Source organism: Bubalus bubalis, chromosome 11, assembly GCF_019923935.1.
Source record: "Bubalus bubalis isolate 160015118507 breed Murrah chromosome 11, NDDB_SH_1, whole genome shotgun sequence".
Classification (NCBI taxonomy): domain Eukaryota; kingdom Metazoa; phylum Chordata; class Mammalia; order Artiodactyla; family Bovidae; genus Bubalus; species Bubalus bubalis.
This window is the reverse complement of record NC_059167.1, coordinates 92,353,232-92,371,547: the sequence shown is the minus strand read 5'-3', so window position 1 is coordinate 92,371,547 and position 18,316 is coordinate 92,353,232. Positions and strand designations below refer to the sequence as shown.

At 34.6% G+C, this 18,316-nt stretch overlaps 1 protein-coding gene across 1 annotated transcript in view; it reads right to left on the bottom strand.

Moving 5' to 3' along the window:
• The window catches only part of HOMER1 (homer scaffold protein 1), a 137,167-nt gene that overhangs the window by 56,957 nt on the left and 61,894 nt on the right, over positions 1-18,316 (bottom strand). Inside the window, exon 5 of the mRNA XM_006053970.4 lies at positions 14,653-14,792. Coding sequence (XP_006054032.1) covers positions 14,653-14,792 — 140 coding nt within the window. The remainder of the gene's footprint in view (positions 1-14,652; positions 14,793-18,316) is intronic.

The following is an 18,316-nucleotide window of genomic DNA, read 5'->3' as shown; positions in this document are numbered from 1 at the left end:
ATTTAAACAACATGAGTGAGTGAATTTGGGGGCATGCATGACAGTAGGGAGCAGCAGGATCTCTGCTAAAGTGAAGCTTACAAAACTCATCTAAAGCTATTAATTTTTTTTAAGTGAGGAGTTCAAAAAATGCAATACTCTGATTTCAAATAATTTCTTGATAGAAACACACTTAACCTAGGACAATGTCCCATTTTTTATAGAATAAGTTATAAAACACACATTTAAATAATACAGTAATTTAGAAAAGATCTTCTAAATTATTTGTTTACAAATGCCAGATTATAAGCCTGAATTCAGAAATTCCCTTTCACTTGATTTGTCTTTTGATACTGCACACAGTGAAAACAAAGCAGCAGAAACATTTGCTAGCAATTATTTGATAGCACTTAAGAATCTCACTCTGGGAGTCATTATCAATAATCTACATGCTTCATCTAACTTTGATTTGTAAAATTGGGCTGGTTGGTTTATGTGGAAGAGAAAATGTTGTACAACTACTTTCCAAAATATGTTGCAGGCTAACAAGAATTTTATATGCATGAGTTTTAGCTAATACTTAAAACATTCCTCCTTTATTTAATAATGCAAATTTTCTTTCTCTATTTGCTGTGATGTGAAGCAACTGCTTATCAAATCTCGATTCCTACAGTAATCTTATTTTTAATGAAAATATTACTAAAATTTCACTTCTACCTAATAACACCTAATAACTTCTACCTAATAATAACCTAATAACTTCTACCTAATAATAATTTTACTCAAAGCCTAAATTCTGGGCACCTCTTATGAGTTTTTCCTTTAGATTATATCTATTTCATTGTACTTTTCATTTTCTACTCATTAGAAATTGATGGTTTGGGTTACATTTTATTTTTCTAAAAGGCATGAGTAATTAAAACTCAACTAAATAAAAGGGGAAACCAGACACTTTTACTTTAGCTTTTCTTTAATTATAATTGTATAAAGGCTCTTTGTTGAAAAAAAAATTAATGCAACGTTTCATGCAGTTAAATTATTTACAAGGATGCTCACTGATAAGATCAAATACAACTTCATTATCCTACTTTCATTTTAATACACCTATAAGTACCCATTTGTAACTACTGGGAAGCACTAGGAAATTTTAAAATAAAATCTTATGTTTGTGGACACTACTAACAAAGAGAGAATCAAAAATGATTAATTCTACACTTTTCTTAGGAACATTTAAAATTTGCCTCACAACATCCCTGTGAGGTGGGGAGTTGAGTGTTCTCATGTGATGACAAAAGAAAAAGAGTATCAGATTACACACAGAACAATAGCTGCATCAAAGCCTTAAAAGAAACAGCATCTACAGATCAGTGCTATCTTGAAGTCTAGGAAAATTAGGTTGCTTTTTTTCACTATCTTTATCAGGAATAATAGTTATTTTGATTTTTAAGAGGCAGAAAATTTTCTCCATCAAGGGCTTTCAGGCTTCTGAAAATTAGATCGAGCAAATATAATCGCATTTTACCAAAGGAGCATATACAAGCTGCCATGCCAAATCATTTCTTTCTTCCGCTACTCAGAGATACCTTAAATGCTACCTAGGCATCCTGGGGAACTCATACATTTAAGTATCTTCATTATAGGTACTAGTTCTTTTGACTCTTCACAGTTAAATCTGTGACGATTAGAACTGTTTAAAGTGTCCTGTTTCATCCGTATCAGTTACTCTCTCTCAGTCAGGGACTATTTGATCTTTTCAATTAGGATAAACTGCAGATCCTCTTCTTCCATGGAAACGGTGCCTCCACTATGTTCCATAACTAGAGGTGGTCACAGAACTCATCTACCGAGGAAAACAGCTTGTCTCCCTCCATAGTAGGAAAAAAATCTTAATTGAAGGAAAAAAAAAACCCAAACACCCTTCCAGTAGATTATCAGGATGTAAAGAGTCCAGCTTTCCCATAAAAAGAAAAAATGTTCAAGCAGAAACTTTTCTTAAAGTGGGAAGTGGGGGAAAGGCAATTGAGTTCACTTAGATATGTAACTTTTCTTCTTTATTGTTTCTGCCCAAGATACCTATTTCTCTTCGAAACACTAAAATGTGATATTTGTCTAGGGCCTGACACCTCATATGTCCTGTGGGTTATGAGACCTCTGAGATAAAGAAACAGACTTTCTGACAATGTGTAATGGTGACAGGATGGCTTAGCTATACCTTTTAAAAAAAGTTGAAGAGGCATGAAGAGGCATTATACAATAGCACTGTTTGTGGACTCAGAAATACCCAGTGATATTATTCTTCATGTAACTGAACAAACTACTAATATTCATCTTCTATATCGCATGAGAAAAAAAATCTATTATTTCACAGAGCCAGAGATGCTTTAGGTCACCTCTTTAATAGTAATTTAACTTGTGAGTAAAGCATAACCTAAAATGATCCGATTACAAAAAACTATTAAGTCAAAGGATCAAATATACTTCCTAAAATCACTTTTGCTAACATGCTTTTCCATAAACCTTTAGACGCCAAAGCAGCTATGAAGGAAATATTTATATATAATTGTGTCTAAGGCTTCATATTAAGTATCATGGAGAACTTTTACTGTCAAAAATTTTAAATTAAAAATAATTTTGGTTACCAAAGTAAATGAGAGTAAAAAAATTTGACTACATTTACCTAGTGACTTAATTTTCTTTTTTTTTTTTTAATTTTCTAGTTTGTATGCACAGGTAGGTTTTAAACTGTCCTGCAGCATGACTACAACATCTTTATGTTGCTTAAAGGTTAGCATACAAGTAAGCTGAAAAATATATGCATCCAGAAATGCAACCCCTCATAGCAAACTAAGTAGAGCACTATCGGCATAAAAGAAGCACTGGTCACATAACTGATCACTTAGCACAATCATCAACTAACATTTCTATAATTCAACAAGGAAAAACGGAGGATGAGTCTTTTCTAGAGTAATATTTACACTAGAAATCAGAGCTATTCACAATGAATAACTTACTATGTGTATTTCTATTCATATTTAATAAGCACACGCTTTACATTCATTGAAATAATGCTATGATTCATCCAGTGCATGCATTCCTGCTTAGTTGCTCAGTCGCCTCTGACTCTTTGCGACCCCATGGACTGTAGCCCGCCAGGCTCTTCTGTCCATGGGATTCTCCAGGCAAGAGCACTAAAGTGGGTAGCCTTTTCCTTCTCCAGGGCATCTTCCTGACCCAGGGATCGAATCCGTGTCTCCCGCATTGCAGGTGTATTCTTTACCGTCTGATTCATCTTTATCTGGTATCATTTTTAAAAGATTATTTACATTCTTTCTTTTTTTAAAAAAGGACATTTTTATCAGTTATTTTCTCTTAATTAAAAAATATGAAGAAAAGAGTCAACTATATCACTAACAAAATCAGTTAAGAGGCAAATATACTCCCATCCCCTTGTCTATAAAAGTTCTTCATATAGTCTAGAGATAAAAAGCTAGAAAACCGGAAGGTTTCCTATTTTTATGTATGAAAACTGAGGCCCAGTGATGGGCTTTTAAAAAAAATAACAACAATTTTACAAGAAAAATCCCTCCTCTCAAATTGAGGGGTTTTTTTCCCTTTAAAATAAACTATTGATTACCTTTTAAGAAGTAAATATAAGAAAAGCATATTGTTATATTTATCAAAGCTTAGATTCTTAAAGCTACCAATTATGGGAAAGAAATCATTATAATCAATCAGACTAAAGAGTAATGGAAAAAAAAACTAAGAAACTAGGAATATATATGAAAAGCCACAGTTGATAGTGTACTGAATGATGAAAGACTGAGAGCTTTCCCTCTAAGATCAGAAACAAGACAGAGATGTCCACTCTTGTCACTTCTATTCAGCATCGTACTAAGGTTCCAAACAGGGTAATTAGTCAAGAAAATGAAATGAAAGGCATCAAGAATGGAAAGGAAGTAAAATTATTTCTACTTGCAGAGGACATGATTTTGTATATAGAAAATCCTAAGGATGTTACTTAAAAATCTAATAAAACTAATTAGAGTTTGGCAAGTTTATGTTCTACAATATCACTATAAAAAATCAACTGTATTTCTATATACAGCATGAAGAAGAAACAAGAAACAATTCCATTAATAACAGCATCAAAAAGAATACTTAGGAATAAATTCAACAAAAGAAGCACAATGCTTATACTCTGAAAACTAAACAACACTGTTGAAAGAAACTAAAGAAGAGCTAAGTGGGAAAACATCATTATGTTCATGAATTGATAGACTGAACATTAAGACAGGTTTCCCTGGCGGCTCAGATGGTAAAGAAACTGCCTGCAATGTGGGAGACCCAAGTTGGATCCCTGGGTCGGGAAGATCAGATCCCCTGGAGAAGGAAATGGCAACCCACTCCCGTATTCTTGCCTGTAGAATTCCATGGACAGAGGTGCCTGGACAGCTACAGTCCATGGGGTTTCAAAGAGTCAGACACGACTGAGAGACTAACATACACACACACACACACACACACACACACCCCATTAAGATGGCCACCCAAATTTCACTACAGATTAGGTGGAGTTCCTATCAGAATCCCAATTTACTTCTTTATAGAAATTCACAAGTTGATCCAAACGTTCACATGGAAATTCTAGGGACTCATTATAGTTAGAACAATCCTGAAAAGGAAGGATAAAATAGGTGAAAACACATCCCAAATTTCAAAACTTACTACAAAGCTATCATAATGAAGAACTCGAGGACAGACCAGTGAGATAGAACTGAGAGTTCAGATATAAACATTTATGGTCAACTAATTTTTCACAAGGATGCCAAGAAAACTCAGTAGGAAAAGAACAGTTTTTTCAACAAATGATGCTGGGACAACTGGATATCCACATGTAAAAGAATAAAGTTGGGCAATCATATCCTACATCATATATGGAAATATTCAATCCTACATCATATATGGAAGTACTCAATCCTACATCATATATGGAAATACTCAAAATTGGCCAGATCTAGATAGAAGAGTTAAAAATCATTGAATTCTCAAGGAAAACACAGGTGTAAATCTTTGTGCCTATGGGCAATGGTTTCTTAGATATGACACCATAAGCAAAAACAACAAAAGAAAAAAAAAAAGATAAATGAACTTAATTAACAGCTTTTGTTAGCCCTGGGTGTTCTTTGGAAGGCATGATGCTAAAGCTGAAACTGCAGTACTTTGGCCACCTCATGTGAAGAGTTGACTCATTGGAAAAGTCTCTGATGCTGGGAGGGATTGGGGGCAGGAGGAGAAGGGGATGACAGAGGATGAGATGGCTGGATGGCATCACCAACTCGATGGATGTGAGTTTGAGTGAACTCCGGGAGTTGGTGATAGACAGGGAGGCCTGGCGTGCTGCGATTCATGGGGTCGCAAAGAGTCGGACACGACTGAGCAACTGAACTGAACTGTGCTGCAAAGGATACCATCAAGAAAGTGAAAAGGCAACCTACAGAATTGGAGAAAATATTGCTATCCACAAATTATTCAACTTATAAGGAGTTAACATCTAGAATATATAAAGAATTACAACTCAACAACAAAGAGATAAAAACCCAATTAAAAATGGGCAAAGAATCTGAGTAGCTACTTCTTCAGAGACGATATACAAGTGGCCAATAAGCACATGAAAAAATGGTCAACATCAGCCATCAAGGAAATAAAAATCAAAACCACAATGAGATACCACAGCATACCTACAAGGAGAGCTATGACAAAAAAGAGAAACTAACAAGTGTTGATGATGATGTGGAGAAACTGGAACTCTTACATACTGCTGGGGGCAATTCAAAATGGTGCAGCTGCTTTGCAAAACAGTCTGGCAGTTCCTTCCAAAGGTTAAACATTGAATTACCATATGACCCATCAATTTCACTACTAGATATATACTTGGAGAGCTGAAAACCTATGTCCACACAAATGCTCATACATAAATGTTCACAGCAGCATTATTCATAACAATGGTGGAACTTCCAGAAAGTGGAAACAATCCAAATGTCTATCAACTAATGAGTGGGTTAATAGAATATTATTTGGAAGTAAAGGGAAATGAAGTATTGACATATGCTACAACATGGACAAACACTGAAAACATCCTAAGTAAAAGAATCCAGTCATAAAAGACCACGTATCATGTGATTCCATTTATAGACAATGTCCAGAATAGACAAATCTAGAGAAGAGAAAGTAGATGAGTGATTGCCTAGGATGCGGGGAGGTAGGTCGTGTGTGAAGGGCAAGAGGGAAGTGACTGCTAAGGTAAAGGCTTTACAGGTAGGTAATGAAGTGTTCTAAAATTGTGGTCATGATTGTAGAAATTCTGTTGTACAGTTTTGGTTGTACCCCGAATCACTGAATTATATACTTTAAATAGGTGAATTGTCTAGTATGTGCACTGTAGCTCAATAAAACTGCTATTAACAATATTAATGAGAATATCAATAGCTAAGTAGACCCTGCTAGAATTAAAAGGTAAAGTAATTCTTCATATGGGTATCTCTGTTAGCTCTGCTCAGGTGAATACATATATATGGGATATTTTTATGCTAATGATCAAGCTGCACCAACTTATTTACCCCTTTCTGTCATCTCAGTGACAGTAAAAGTACATGCATATTTTTCCACACAACACATTTATTCTTTATCTCTTACATGCCCTAATGACTAGAAACAGTACGCGCTACCAAGAAATACAACTCAACAAAGCTTAGCCAGAAGCTAAGACTCTAGACGGGAGTTCAGCAAGTGATGACAAATATGTGTTGAACAACGATAGGAAAAAAAAAAGTGAGACAAGGAGAGTCTGAAACATGATAGAGAAAACAAACCCTCTTGGAGGGTTATGTGATTTTGAAGACAATTAGACTAACTCTGTTAAACTCAAGTCTTAAGTTGATTAGAGTGACTGCTGTTCAAAGACCATAACTAGTTCATTAATATATTTTAGCCTTAATGTCTTATGAATCTGTAGGTGTAACCCCATACTTGAAGCACTGTACCAAGGGCATTCAGAGCATATACTCTATTTTTGGGAGGAACATCGTTCCCTTCATATGTTTAAAGAATGCCTACTGTATACTAATCATCGGTGATATAAATGAATAAAGCACAATCATTGCCCCAGGAGAGACTGAGAGGCTAATGTCAACCTGTACATGTCAGTTTGGAGGCAACAGGGATTTAATAGAGGAGACATATAATTCAGTCTGGAGACATGAAACAGAGCTTTTTAGAGGACGTAATGCTGGAACTTATAAGGATATACTGGGGTTCATCAGTTGGTGATCAAGTTAGAGATCGAGGTAGGAGGCTCAGTGGTAAAGAATCCACCTGCAATGCAGGAGACTTGCAGGAGACATGGATTTGATTCCTGGGTCAAGAAGATCCCCTGGAGAAGAAAATGGCAACCGACTCCAGTATTCTTGCCTGGGAAATCTCATGAACAGAGGAGCCTGGCAGGCTACAGTTCATTGGGTCACAAAGAGTCTGACAAGACTAAGTAACTAACAACAAAAACAGAGGTGGGGTGCAAGGAAGCATGGAGTGTGTTTGTGTGTGTGTGCATGCACGCGTGCGTGTGTGTGTATACAGTCACTCCAAAGAAAAGGGAGAACATAAAAAAAAAACCAGGGAGCAAAGCCTTGCAGATGAGCAGTCTCACATCTGCTTGGTTGTAAGCGGAGTGCACGTGTGCTCAGTTGGGTCTGACTCTGCGACCTCATGCATTGCAGCCCACAAGGTTCCTCTGTCCATAGCATTTTCCAGGCAAGAATACTGAGTGGGTTGCCATTTTCTACTTCAGGGGATCTTCCTGACCTAGGGACAGAACCCACATCTCTTGTGTCTCCGGCACTGGCAGGTGGATTCGTTAACCACTGCACCACCTGGGAGTGGAAGACCAAAAGCAAATGCGAGTAGCTGCTACAAAATCACAAGGTGATGAGGCTGGGTGAGTCTCATCCGATGACCATGGACTGGTCTACATACATCATGCCATTGAAATATTTTAAGGAGAGAAGGGACATGGTCAGATTTTTTGTATTTGAGAGTAGTAATAATGCCTATCAGAGTAGTATGTCACCAAAGGGTAAATATCCAGGATTCCAAATCTTCAAATCATATCCTTCCAAATACCACCACCAAGAACTTAATAAGGGCATTATGACAACAGATGTTACTAGGTGGGAATTTGCTTAAAATCATTACCTTGGGCTAAACCATATATATTAATATCTCATAAAGATTCCTTTTTAAAATCTAAACTAGATCACATAATCTTCATTTCTCTGGCCTTGTGTTTTAAAACCTGTAGTGTCTTTGGATGAACCATGTATTCCCACAGACCTGGCAATTCCATACTGTCATATACCACACATCACAAGCGTCACACTCATGCGGCTTGCTTGGCCTCTGCCTCTGTTCACACACTGCTATTCTAGCGGGAGGAAAGACAGAAAGCCAAGTCCAAGGAAGAGAGTTTCCCCCTAAGTCCTGGAGTCTAACTGTCGTCATCACACACCGCCCTTCCGATGGAATCCCCACCACGGTCTTCAGAGAACACAAATGGAGGGAAAAAAGAATCTTCAAAAGTCCTCCCAGGAAAATTTTTCAAGTCCCAGGAAAAAGGTCATAATTAATCTAAGATACATCTGTTCCTTTGTGAGCGACAGCACCCCTAGCTCCAAGCTAGTAACTCTGAAAATACAAACTAACAATTCCAAGGGATGGACTGGTGAAAATTCTTCCCATTAATTTCAGTGGTAAGGCAGAGAGGAAGGGGAAGGACAATCTCTAATTGGAGGTACGTTAGTAATGTCATTATCTCATATGAATAGTACTTTTCTTCTTGCAAATAATCCATATTAAGTGATAATTCCCAACCAAAATGCTTTAGAAAACATTTATATTTTCCTCAAAATCTTTTAGAAGACATTAAAATAGAATGAAGATTAGTGTTTAAAAATTTAAGATAGGAAATTGAAGTATATATATATATATGTAAAAACCATGTTGGAGAAGACTCTTGAGAGTCCCTTGGACTGCAAGGAGATCCAACCAGTCCATTCTGAAGGAGATCAGCCCTGGGATTTCTTTGGAAGGAATGATGCTAAAGCTGAAACTCCAGTACTTTGGCCACCTCATGCGAAGAGTTGACTCATTGGAAAAGACTCTGATGCTGGGAGGGATTGGGGTCAGGAGGAGAAGGGGACGACAGAGGATGAGATGGCTGGATGGCATCACTGACTCGATGGACTGAGTCTGAGTGAACTCTGGGAGTTGGTAATGGACAGGGAGGCCTGGTGTGCTGCGATTCATGGGGTCGCAAAGAGTCGGACACAACTGAGTGACTGAACTGAACTGAACTGAATAAAGTAAACACTCTTTTTCACTATACTTTTATTGCATCTTATTCGAAAATACATGGATTACTTCTAAGTTCCCAGAAAAATGCAGACCTATATATACTGCCAAATTACCATAGCACTTCTCACAAAATGCTACCTGTTTACAATTAGTAAAGGAAATTCTGCTATCTCCACAATGTTGAGTTGCACTCTCTCACTAACTGTTTTGGCCTTCAAATTAATTTTGAAAAACTAATTCTAATTTTGAGGTTTGATTTGAGGTAGAATAACAATATTTGTAACTGCAACTATAAGGGGAATCCTACAAGTTACATTTTTTATCTACAATTTTATCAATGATAAAGCACTTCTTGTGAAATCAAGCCCCAGCTTTACACAGTTTTATTCAAACAAGAGTTGTCCACAGAAATTATTTCTATTTTACTATTTTTTCTATAACTCTAGAAGTTATTCATGAAAAGAGAAACAAATGTCACAGCTGTGGAGAATATAGTTCTCCAGAGCTCCTAACAGTTTTTTTCTGTTTGTATCATGTTCAAATATGTACAAAATGTATTCGAGTCAAGATAAAACACTGCTTGTCTTTTTAACGTGTATATTTTCCAATGAAATTTAGTTTCTGAAAATGTACAAAACTCTCTAATCACAGTTTTAAAAATAGTAGCTTTTGGAAACTGATAATAAATGAAGTAATTAATCTATTAAATACAAGTGGAATAAACCCACTCAGATTATGGTAAAATTGTCATTATACTGACTTAAAGCTAATCAACACACTAAGGAGGAATGATTCTGCATATATCCTTTAATGAACATCTGCTGGGAAAAAAACCAAGTGGCAGAAAAATCTCTTTAACAGAAGATACATGCAATACCCCCAAATGCATCAACTCTAGCAGCACCATGAGAACACATTATCTAAACTTTAGAAGAATTTAAATGTAATAGGCGCTCCAAATAGCCAATTTTCCATTAAGATAATCAAACTTTTTAAACTTTATCAGTATAAAAATAGCTTCATGAACTATTGCTATATACACATATCTGCTCTCAACTCTCAAAAATGTAACAGCAGCTATTTATCACTATATTACTATATATCTGAGAATCATCAAATCACAATGAACAAAATAAAAAATTGCAGTTTTCAGCATTACATTTCAGTATTACCCTCTAACAGCCCTGGGAAACTATAAAATTAACTATTTCTGAGAGAATTTTAGATAGCTTTATATCTTTCAAAATATCCTAGAGTTCATTGAGAAATAACGAGTCAATTCCAAAATTCCATATAGCTGATACTATGAAGAAAACAAATCCCTCCTGGAATGAGAACACAAAACCGTCCTCCATATTTTATATATATAGATGATGTATATATTATCAAGCATACAGTATTTTATTTAGGATACAGATGACTCGTGAACAACACAGGGAGTTAGGGGCATCAACCCTCAATGCAGTCAAAAAGCCATGCATAGCTTTCCAGGTGGTCCTCTGTATCCTGGGCTCCAGATCCATGGATTCAACCAACTGAGGGTTGTGTGTTACTGTTACTTTTACTATTGAAAGAAATCCACTTGTCAGTGGACTCTGTAAGCTCAAACCTGTGCTGTTCAAAGGTCAACTATATGGCTGATCTAAGACTACAGCCTCCAAGGGAGCCCTGAACACTTCAGTGGGCCAGTGTATACCTGTTCAGTCCCAAAAGGATATTATCAGTTAGGTTAAAAAAAATATTTTCTAAAAATAGCAATTCAGGTAAAACTTAATACTATTTCCCCAAATTAGTAAATGTTTTCATCCTCATAATCTTCCTATTTTACACATCTCCAGACTTCTAAAGCATTCAAATCAATATACTTTTAAAAGCGTTAATTCATCAGAACTTGTTTAATGGAAATATTTTTGCACAGTTTATAACAAGGACACAAAAAAGTACTGTAGCACTTGACTAAGGAATACCGAGCAGCTCATACATTTTAAAATTTAGTTCAGCAGCATAATTTTTAAAAAATCAAAGAAAAGAGTAAATAAAGGTAACTCTATAATGCCAGTAAATAGAATTTAGATATAAAAAGTTGTACTGGCTTAGTAAATAATAAAATACAAAAGTAATTTTAAAAAAGTATTTGTGAATGAAATTATACGCCTGGAACTTGCTCTAAAAATACAAACATGGAAGAGTGGGTAGGATTAGAAATGAAACAAGACTGGCCATTTTTTCCTAAATTTTGAAGCTCAGAGATAGGTTCGTGGGAGTTCACTCAAGTATTATCTCTTTCAAATACATTTGAAACTTAGTGTAAGTTTATTTATTTATTTTTTTAATTTAATTTTATTTTTTAAACTTTAACAAAAACAATCTTGCTTTTCTCTTTAAAACTAAGTAGTACTTCTTAAGAAATAAATAAAGCTTATAGAGTAAATAAACTATAAATATATTACTAAATTTTCAGGACCGAATGAAAACTCAGGGCCTTCTTTTTGGCATGTTAACTCATGAATCAGTAAGATTTAGGCATAAAACTTAAATTTTAAGAAGAGCACAAGCTGGCTTGCTAAATAGCTATTACTATAATCAACTCAATCCACTTGACGGACTAGATCACTGTTTCCCATATCCTTCCATCTTTTAAAAAACACACACACACACACATAGATGTTCTAGTGGTTTTGCTCCTAATTTAGCAATAAAATGATATCAACCAGAACAGAGGAATGTTGGCAGAATATCTTTTTTGCTGTTCATTCTTTCCTGCTGAAATAAGTACCAAGGAAGAATGGCAAAAATAGTATGTGCAAGCCTTAAAAACACAGATTTTAAATGTTTTTTTTTTTGCCATGGTAAAAAAGGATGCTGTATCAAGTTTAAATATATGTGAGTTTCAGATTAAAGACAAATTATTTTAATATTCTTTGTGTAATTTATGAAACATTGATCTTATTTCTATATAGTTTTCCTGACATAGAAACAGTTTTTAAATTTCTGACACAACAATGTGCTTGTTTTGGGGATTAGACTAAAATGCACTGTTAACTAACTTAATAGGACCTACTAGGATCAAAAGTGCTGAGCTGTAAACCCAAAGCTGTTACTAATAACCCATGCAACCTAGGACAAATCATCCAACTTCTGAAATGTGTCAAAGGCACAGGCTTTCAAACTTTGATGCTTTACCCTAGAATCCAGACCACGCTAAAATATGTATGTTCCTGAAACACTGTTTCTTCTCCTAATGTTGAGTTTTATTTTGTTTTTTCCTATTTAATTTTACATTTCATTTTTTTCAGAATGAAATGAATAACCTAAGTTGATTTCAAACCACTATAGTTTGAAAAATCCTAGATTACACCATCTCTGAACTCTTTAATGCTATTTTGATATTCTAACATTAGTTGTAAATGATTCAGTTTTCTGTCTCAGGTAGAAATTTTAATTTTAATCAAGTAACTTAATATTGACTGATATAAAATAAAAACAAGTTCAGACGATAAATCTTCTAAAACTCTAAAGTACTTTTTATATAATAAGAAAACTCTAAGATTGCATAATGCCTTTAATATAATCAAAAGCTAAAATTGACCTGTTAAATTTCATTTTCAGAACTCAAATATCTCCTTGGCTAACCTATATATTCCAGTAGTCAAAGAAGCTGTATCTTCACATCAAAGAAAGTAACTCCTACTTGACTCCCAAGAACAGAGAAAATCAATAGATGACCAGTCACAGTTAGTAATTCCAAGCACTGAAGATTAGAAAAGTAATAAACACTCAGAAAATTCTAGGTGCAAAAAGTAGATTAGAAACAGCTTTACCAATGATAAATACAAAAGTTCTTATTTCTTAATGCAACAGTATTCAATGCACATGTCTTGTTTAAGTTTTAGCCAAAGAAATCAAGTTTATAATTATGTTCACTGTAGTTACATCTATTTACTAATTGGATGTGCTAAACAGGAAAGAAATTTTTGCTTTCCTCAATACAAATATTTTTAAAACTGCATATGAATCACATTGCTCTTTAGTAGTAACTGTGTATTTTAAAAACTAGTATGGTTTACTATCAGTGTAAACATACAGTCTTCAGACTGGATGAACCACAAATGTTCACACATTCAGTCACTCTTACAGCTACAGCAACGAGAATGCGCTTATCCTGAAATACTTAGAGCATCGCCTCTATGAAAACTCCAAAATGTGCCTCTTTGATGCAAAATTATTTGCATTTTTAGAAACAAACTGGAATAGCCTCATAGTCAAACAGTTTTCCCCCCATTCATTCCTAAGAAAAATCTTAAATTTCTTCTTCCTCGGGCTGAGTATGAGGTCCCTCAATGCCTCTAATAAGTTTAGTCCTGTACCCCTAATATTCAACCAATTCAATCAAAATTAAAATTCTCATGAAAAGAGTTGGAGTATCTCACTTCACCATTCTTCTGAATACGCTAAAGAATTCTATTTTTTTGAACTGGTCCAAAAAGAGATGAATGACAAAGGAAAACTTTTTTCTTAATTTTAATTAAAACTACCTAGGTCAAAAGTTTCCAAAGAAGGATAAACATAAAGACAATGACTGATAGGTATTCGTTTACATTTGCAGATTCTCAGATCTCCTTACATCCTAAAAATACTCCAATATGGCCAATAATTAGTGTAACTGGTTTGGAACATATTTAGAATAAATCGCAACTTTTTAAAGTATCAAATTCTTTAAAATTCAGAAGCATGTGAAGATTTATCTTTTGTTAGTTGATGTGCAAAAGTCAGTGTCTGACATTAACAAGTTCATGCTGGAAGTTACACCAATAAACCGTTTCCTTGTTTGAAATCATACAGTGAGATCACCTCTAAGTGACAGCAAAGCTTAATTTCAGAGTAGGAAACCTAATTTTTAAAAAATTTTTATAACTCTCAAGAACATACATGAAAATGGAAACCAGGTTAACAAAGAGGGTCTTTTACAGGCTGGGTAAAGAAATAAATAGAGGAGATTTGCAATAACATGTTGTCTCACTGAAAAATGATTTGTAGTATAATTAGCTCAATAGCCCTCTTTCTACAAAGGCAGTGGAGATTGCCCACTCCAGTCCATCTAGGCAACTATAAACTATAAATCAGCAAAACTTTTCTGAAGTTAAGAGTTAAAAAAATAAAAAGTCTGACCTGGAATTTTAACTCAGGGTTGTAACTTTGCAAGATTTATCTGAAACCGAGTGAGTTTGTACACGTTACTTAATCATGACGGCTGAGCTGAATCTGTACCTATGTGTGAACGGCAGTGCGTTCTGGGTGGGTTCAGGCCGCGGCTCCGAGTTCTGCGTCAGATCAGGTGTTCTCTCATCATCTGTCCCGTTGATGCTTTCTGGTGTTAAAGGAGACTGAAGATCCCCACCTGCTGATTCCTTTAAAAAAAAAAAAAAGAAAAAACGGCATGGGGGTTTAAAAAGTGTTACAGTTTTGTTAAAATATACAAGATAATCTAAAAGTTAAAACTGACTCTGATATATGCTTACTTATGAAATATGGTCATATTTCAACTGAAATTTGAATCAAAGACTTAAAAAATGAAATTTAAACAGAAAAAATTTTAAAGCAAAGCAATGCACAAGAAAACTATCTGAAATGATACAATTTAAAAATGTAAACATACAATTTAGAAATGTAGCTTCAAAGAACTAAAAAACTTTCAGGTTATATAAGCAATTAATTGGCTAGATGTTCAAATAATTATTTGAGAAGAAAAAGAAAATAAGACAAAGCTGCAAGATAATTATTTATTATTTATGGGAGGATAGGAAGAGAAAGAATGAAATCTTAAGTCTCAATTTTTTTATCTGCCATAGTTTTCAGTTCTAAGAGTCATTCAGAAAGGTAATTGGAAATATTCCTGTAACATTATATACAATGATGTTAGTGTATTTCAGCTTTTCTTGCCTGCTACTCATAATGAAAGTACTTCTCTTTGCAAAATTTCCTGTTTTATTTCTATCAAAGTGAATTTAAGTTATCCCACTGGAAAAGAGATGGAATTTAAAACAAAGCTCACTCTGACACTTACGCTTATGACTGTCATCACCAGATTATCAGAAATCAGAATGAGGTGTCATTTGAGAAACCCATTAACCAGGGAAGGTCCCAGCACAAGACGGTTAAAGAGCAGCTTGGTGGACCCCTTACAATCTCAGACCAATAAAACTTCAAAACTGAAATATTAGGCTAAGTTAGGCAAGAAAATGAAAACATTAGTGTTCAACAGGGGAGTGGCTGGGGATGGTCATAATTTGTCAACCTCAAAGAATGTAAGATCTCCTCAAATAGAAACAAGATGAATATGTGTAATATAGGAAATTGCTTATAACTAGAAAAAGAGGATGATATAAGGAGATATCTAGATTATGATAATTTATATACTTTATGTAACAATTATTACTCATGGAGAAGCACTAGAAAGAAACTCCATTTATACCAAGAAAATCTAAAACACTCAAGATTTATTGCATTTGAAATGTCCTTAATACACAATATAGGTCAAACCTCTGACCTTATAGATTCAAGAACCACTGCCCAAAGAGATCAACTGACTTTCATAGGATTGAATAGCTAGTCACAGAGGTTCTAATAATCACTTACAAGAAACCAGTGCCATTTGGACAAATACAATTTATTGCTAAAATGAACATTTTTAAAATTATGACATTTACCAAAAAAAAAAAAAGAAACTGATTTTCTCTGAATACACACACTCACACACATAGAATCTATTTTTTCTATACAGTGAATTCTAAAAAATCTTGAGGAAAAAGTTAAGACATACTAAATCTAAATCAAGATAGCTACTACAATATGTTTAATGCTACACAACCTGACATATTAAATGGAGAAAAATAAAAAGCCCATGACTTTTGCCTGGCTGCAAACAAGTGATGGAATTAAATAGATTTTTCTCAGTTTAAAAGTCTTAGTCAACTGACAGCTAAAAGTTAATTTTTTTCAACTCCAATGAAGAAACATTTGGGTATTATTTGATCATATAGCCCCTTTCTCTATTAAGTTAACGGAAATACAGTATTTTGCAACTCTGAACTGTGTAAGAAATTTCAGGTTTAAAGTCAATCATCACTCTTGATTATATATCATTGACTATTTAAAAGAGTCCCATGGAAACATGAGGACATAAGATCTCCAACAGAGAAAAAGTTTTAAATTAATGTCTATTATTTAAAGAAAGATGTGAAAGAACCTGACAACTAACCCATGAGTCCATGTATTCCTAGAGACGTTACCTGGATGAAGACAACATGAAGATTATAACACAACCACATATTTATACAGAGTGTACAATCTTAGCTCAAGAGTCCAAGAGGGAATTGGCTAACTCTGCTCTAAATGCCAGACGCCTTTCATCACAAGCCTTTAGGGAGATGGAAGGATTTATCTACAGCAGTGTTGCTCAAAGTGTGATTCTCCAGATCAACAGTCTTCAGCATCTCTTGGAAACCTGTTAGAAATGCACATTCTAAGGCCCTATCTCAGCCCTTCTAAATTTAGAAATGGTTGGGCCTCAGCAATTTGTATTTTAACAAGTCTTCCAGGGGCTTTTGATGTAGGCTTTATTTAATTAAGGCATCTGTATTTTTCTAAATAACACTGTCAAGGCTTTATATCATCATCTTCACCATTATAGTCACATTACAACTCAACTGTTAACATTAAGCCTTTACTATACATTAAGCACTTTGTAATTCTCACAACAACTTTGTAAGGAAATAACTTATTTCCATTTTGTGAATTAAAGAAAATACTAACGTGCCTAAGCTCAGAAAACTAATAAGGGTTAGAGTCCAGACCAAAGCCGAGCTCTAGAGTCTACACTATCACCATTATTGAATGACATTGTCAACATGACATTATCATTATCATATTTATTCCACCCAACAATCCTGTAAGGTCAGTAATGTAACATTCATGTTGCAGATGTAGAAACAGACTTGGATTAAGCAAATTTTTCAAGATCACATAGTGGCAGAAAAAGAATGTATGTCTAAATTTGACCTGAAAATACATATGCCTATCTTGTCTGCAATACAGCCTTGAATAAAAGCAAAAGCTGTGACTATCTACTATTATCAATTATCACATTTAATCTCTTGATTCCCTTTGCTGAATTCCTGAGTAATATTCTGTTCTCCAGGCAGAGTGTTATTTTAATAGATTGGATTAAACCAGTAAAAATCAAGCTCAAAATGAATAGAATCAGGGTGCCCAGAGATTACATGATTCAAAGTAAAACAGAAATATTAATGACCTCTGTAAGGGACTGTCATACAAAAAAAGAAAGGAGAAGAAAGAGAAATGAAAATACTTTTCCCCCCTATTTCTCTGGCTTCTGTAAATTAACAATCAGACTTCAAATATTTTTAAAAGATAAATGGAGGTCAGAATATTTCGGTTCTCAAATGCTAGTGTACTTAAGACATTTCTTTACTCATTGTATTTCACAGCACTTTCCAAATATAAACATCTTCGATTCCTCTGATGAAAGTAAAAGCTTAAAGACATTCCTTTCACCAAAGACAAGCAGAGACCTTAGCAGCAACTTGTAACATTGCCTGACCAATTAAACAAAAACAAGTTACAATTAGAGAACAGGAACTAAGTACAATGGCAAAGTGTAATCTATTACAATTTTATTAGAGTCTTTGGAGTATTCTTCTATTGAATGTGCTGGAGCATCCTGAGGTGGCACTAGAATCACTCACTTGAGGAACTAGAGCTCCCAATGTGTACTGGCACTAAATTTTAAACAGGCTTTTATGTTTAAAAGTATCACTACAGTATCATAGCACTTAGGGAGATTCAAGGGAAGTTTCAAAATGATCATTCATGTTATTCCAGGTGTCTGCAAATACAGAGGAGGAATAATGGA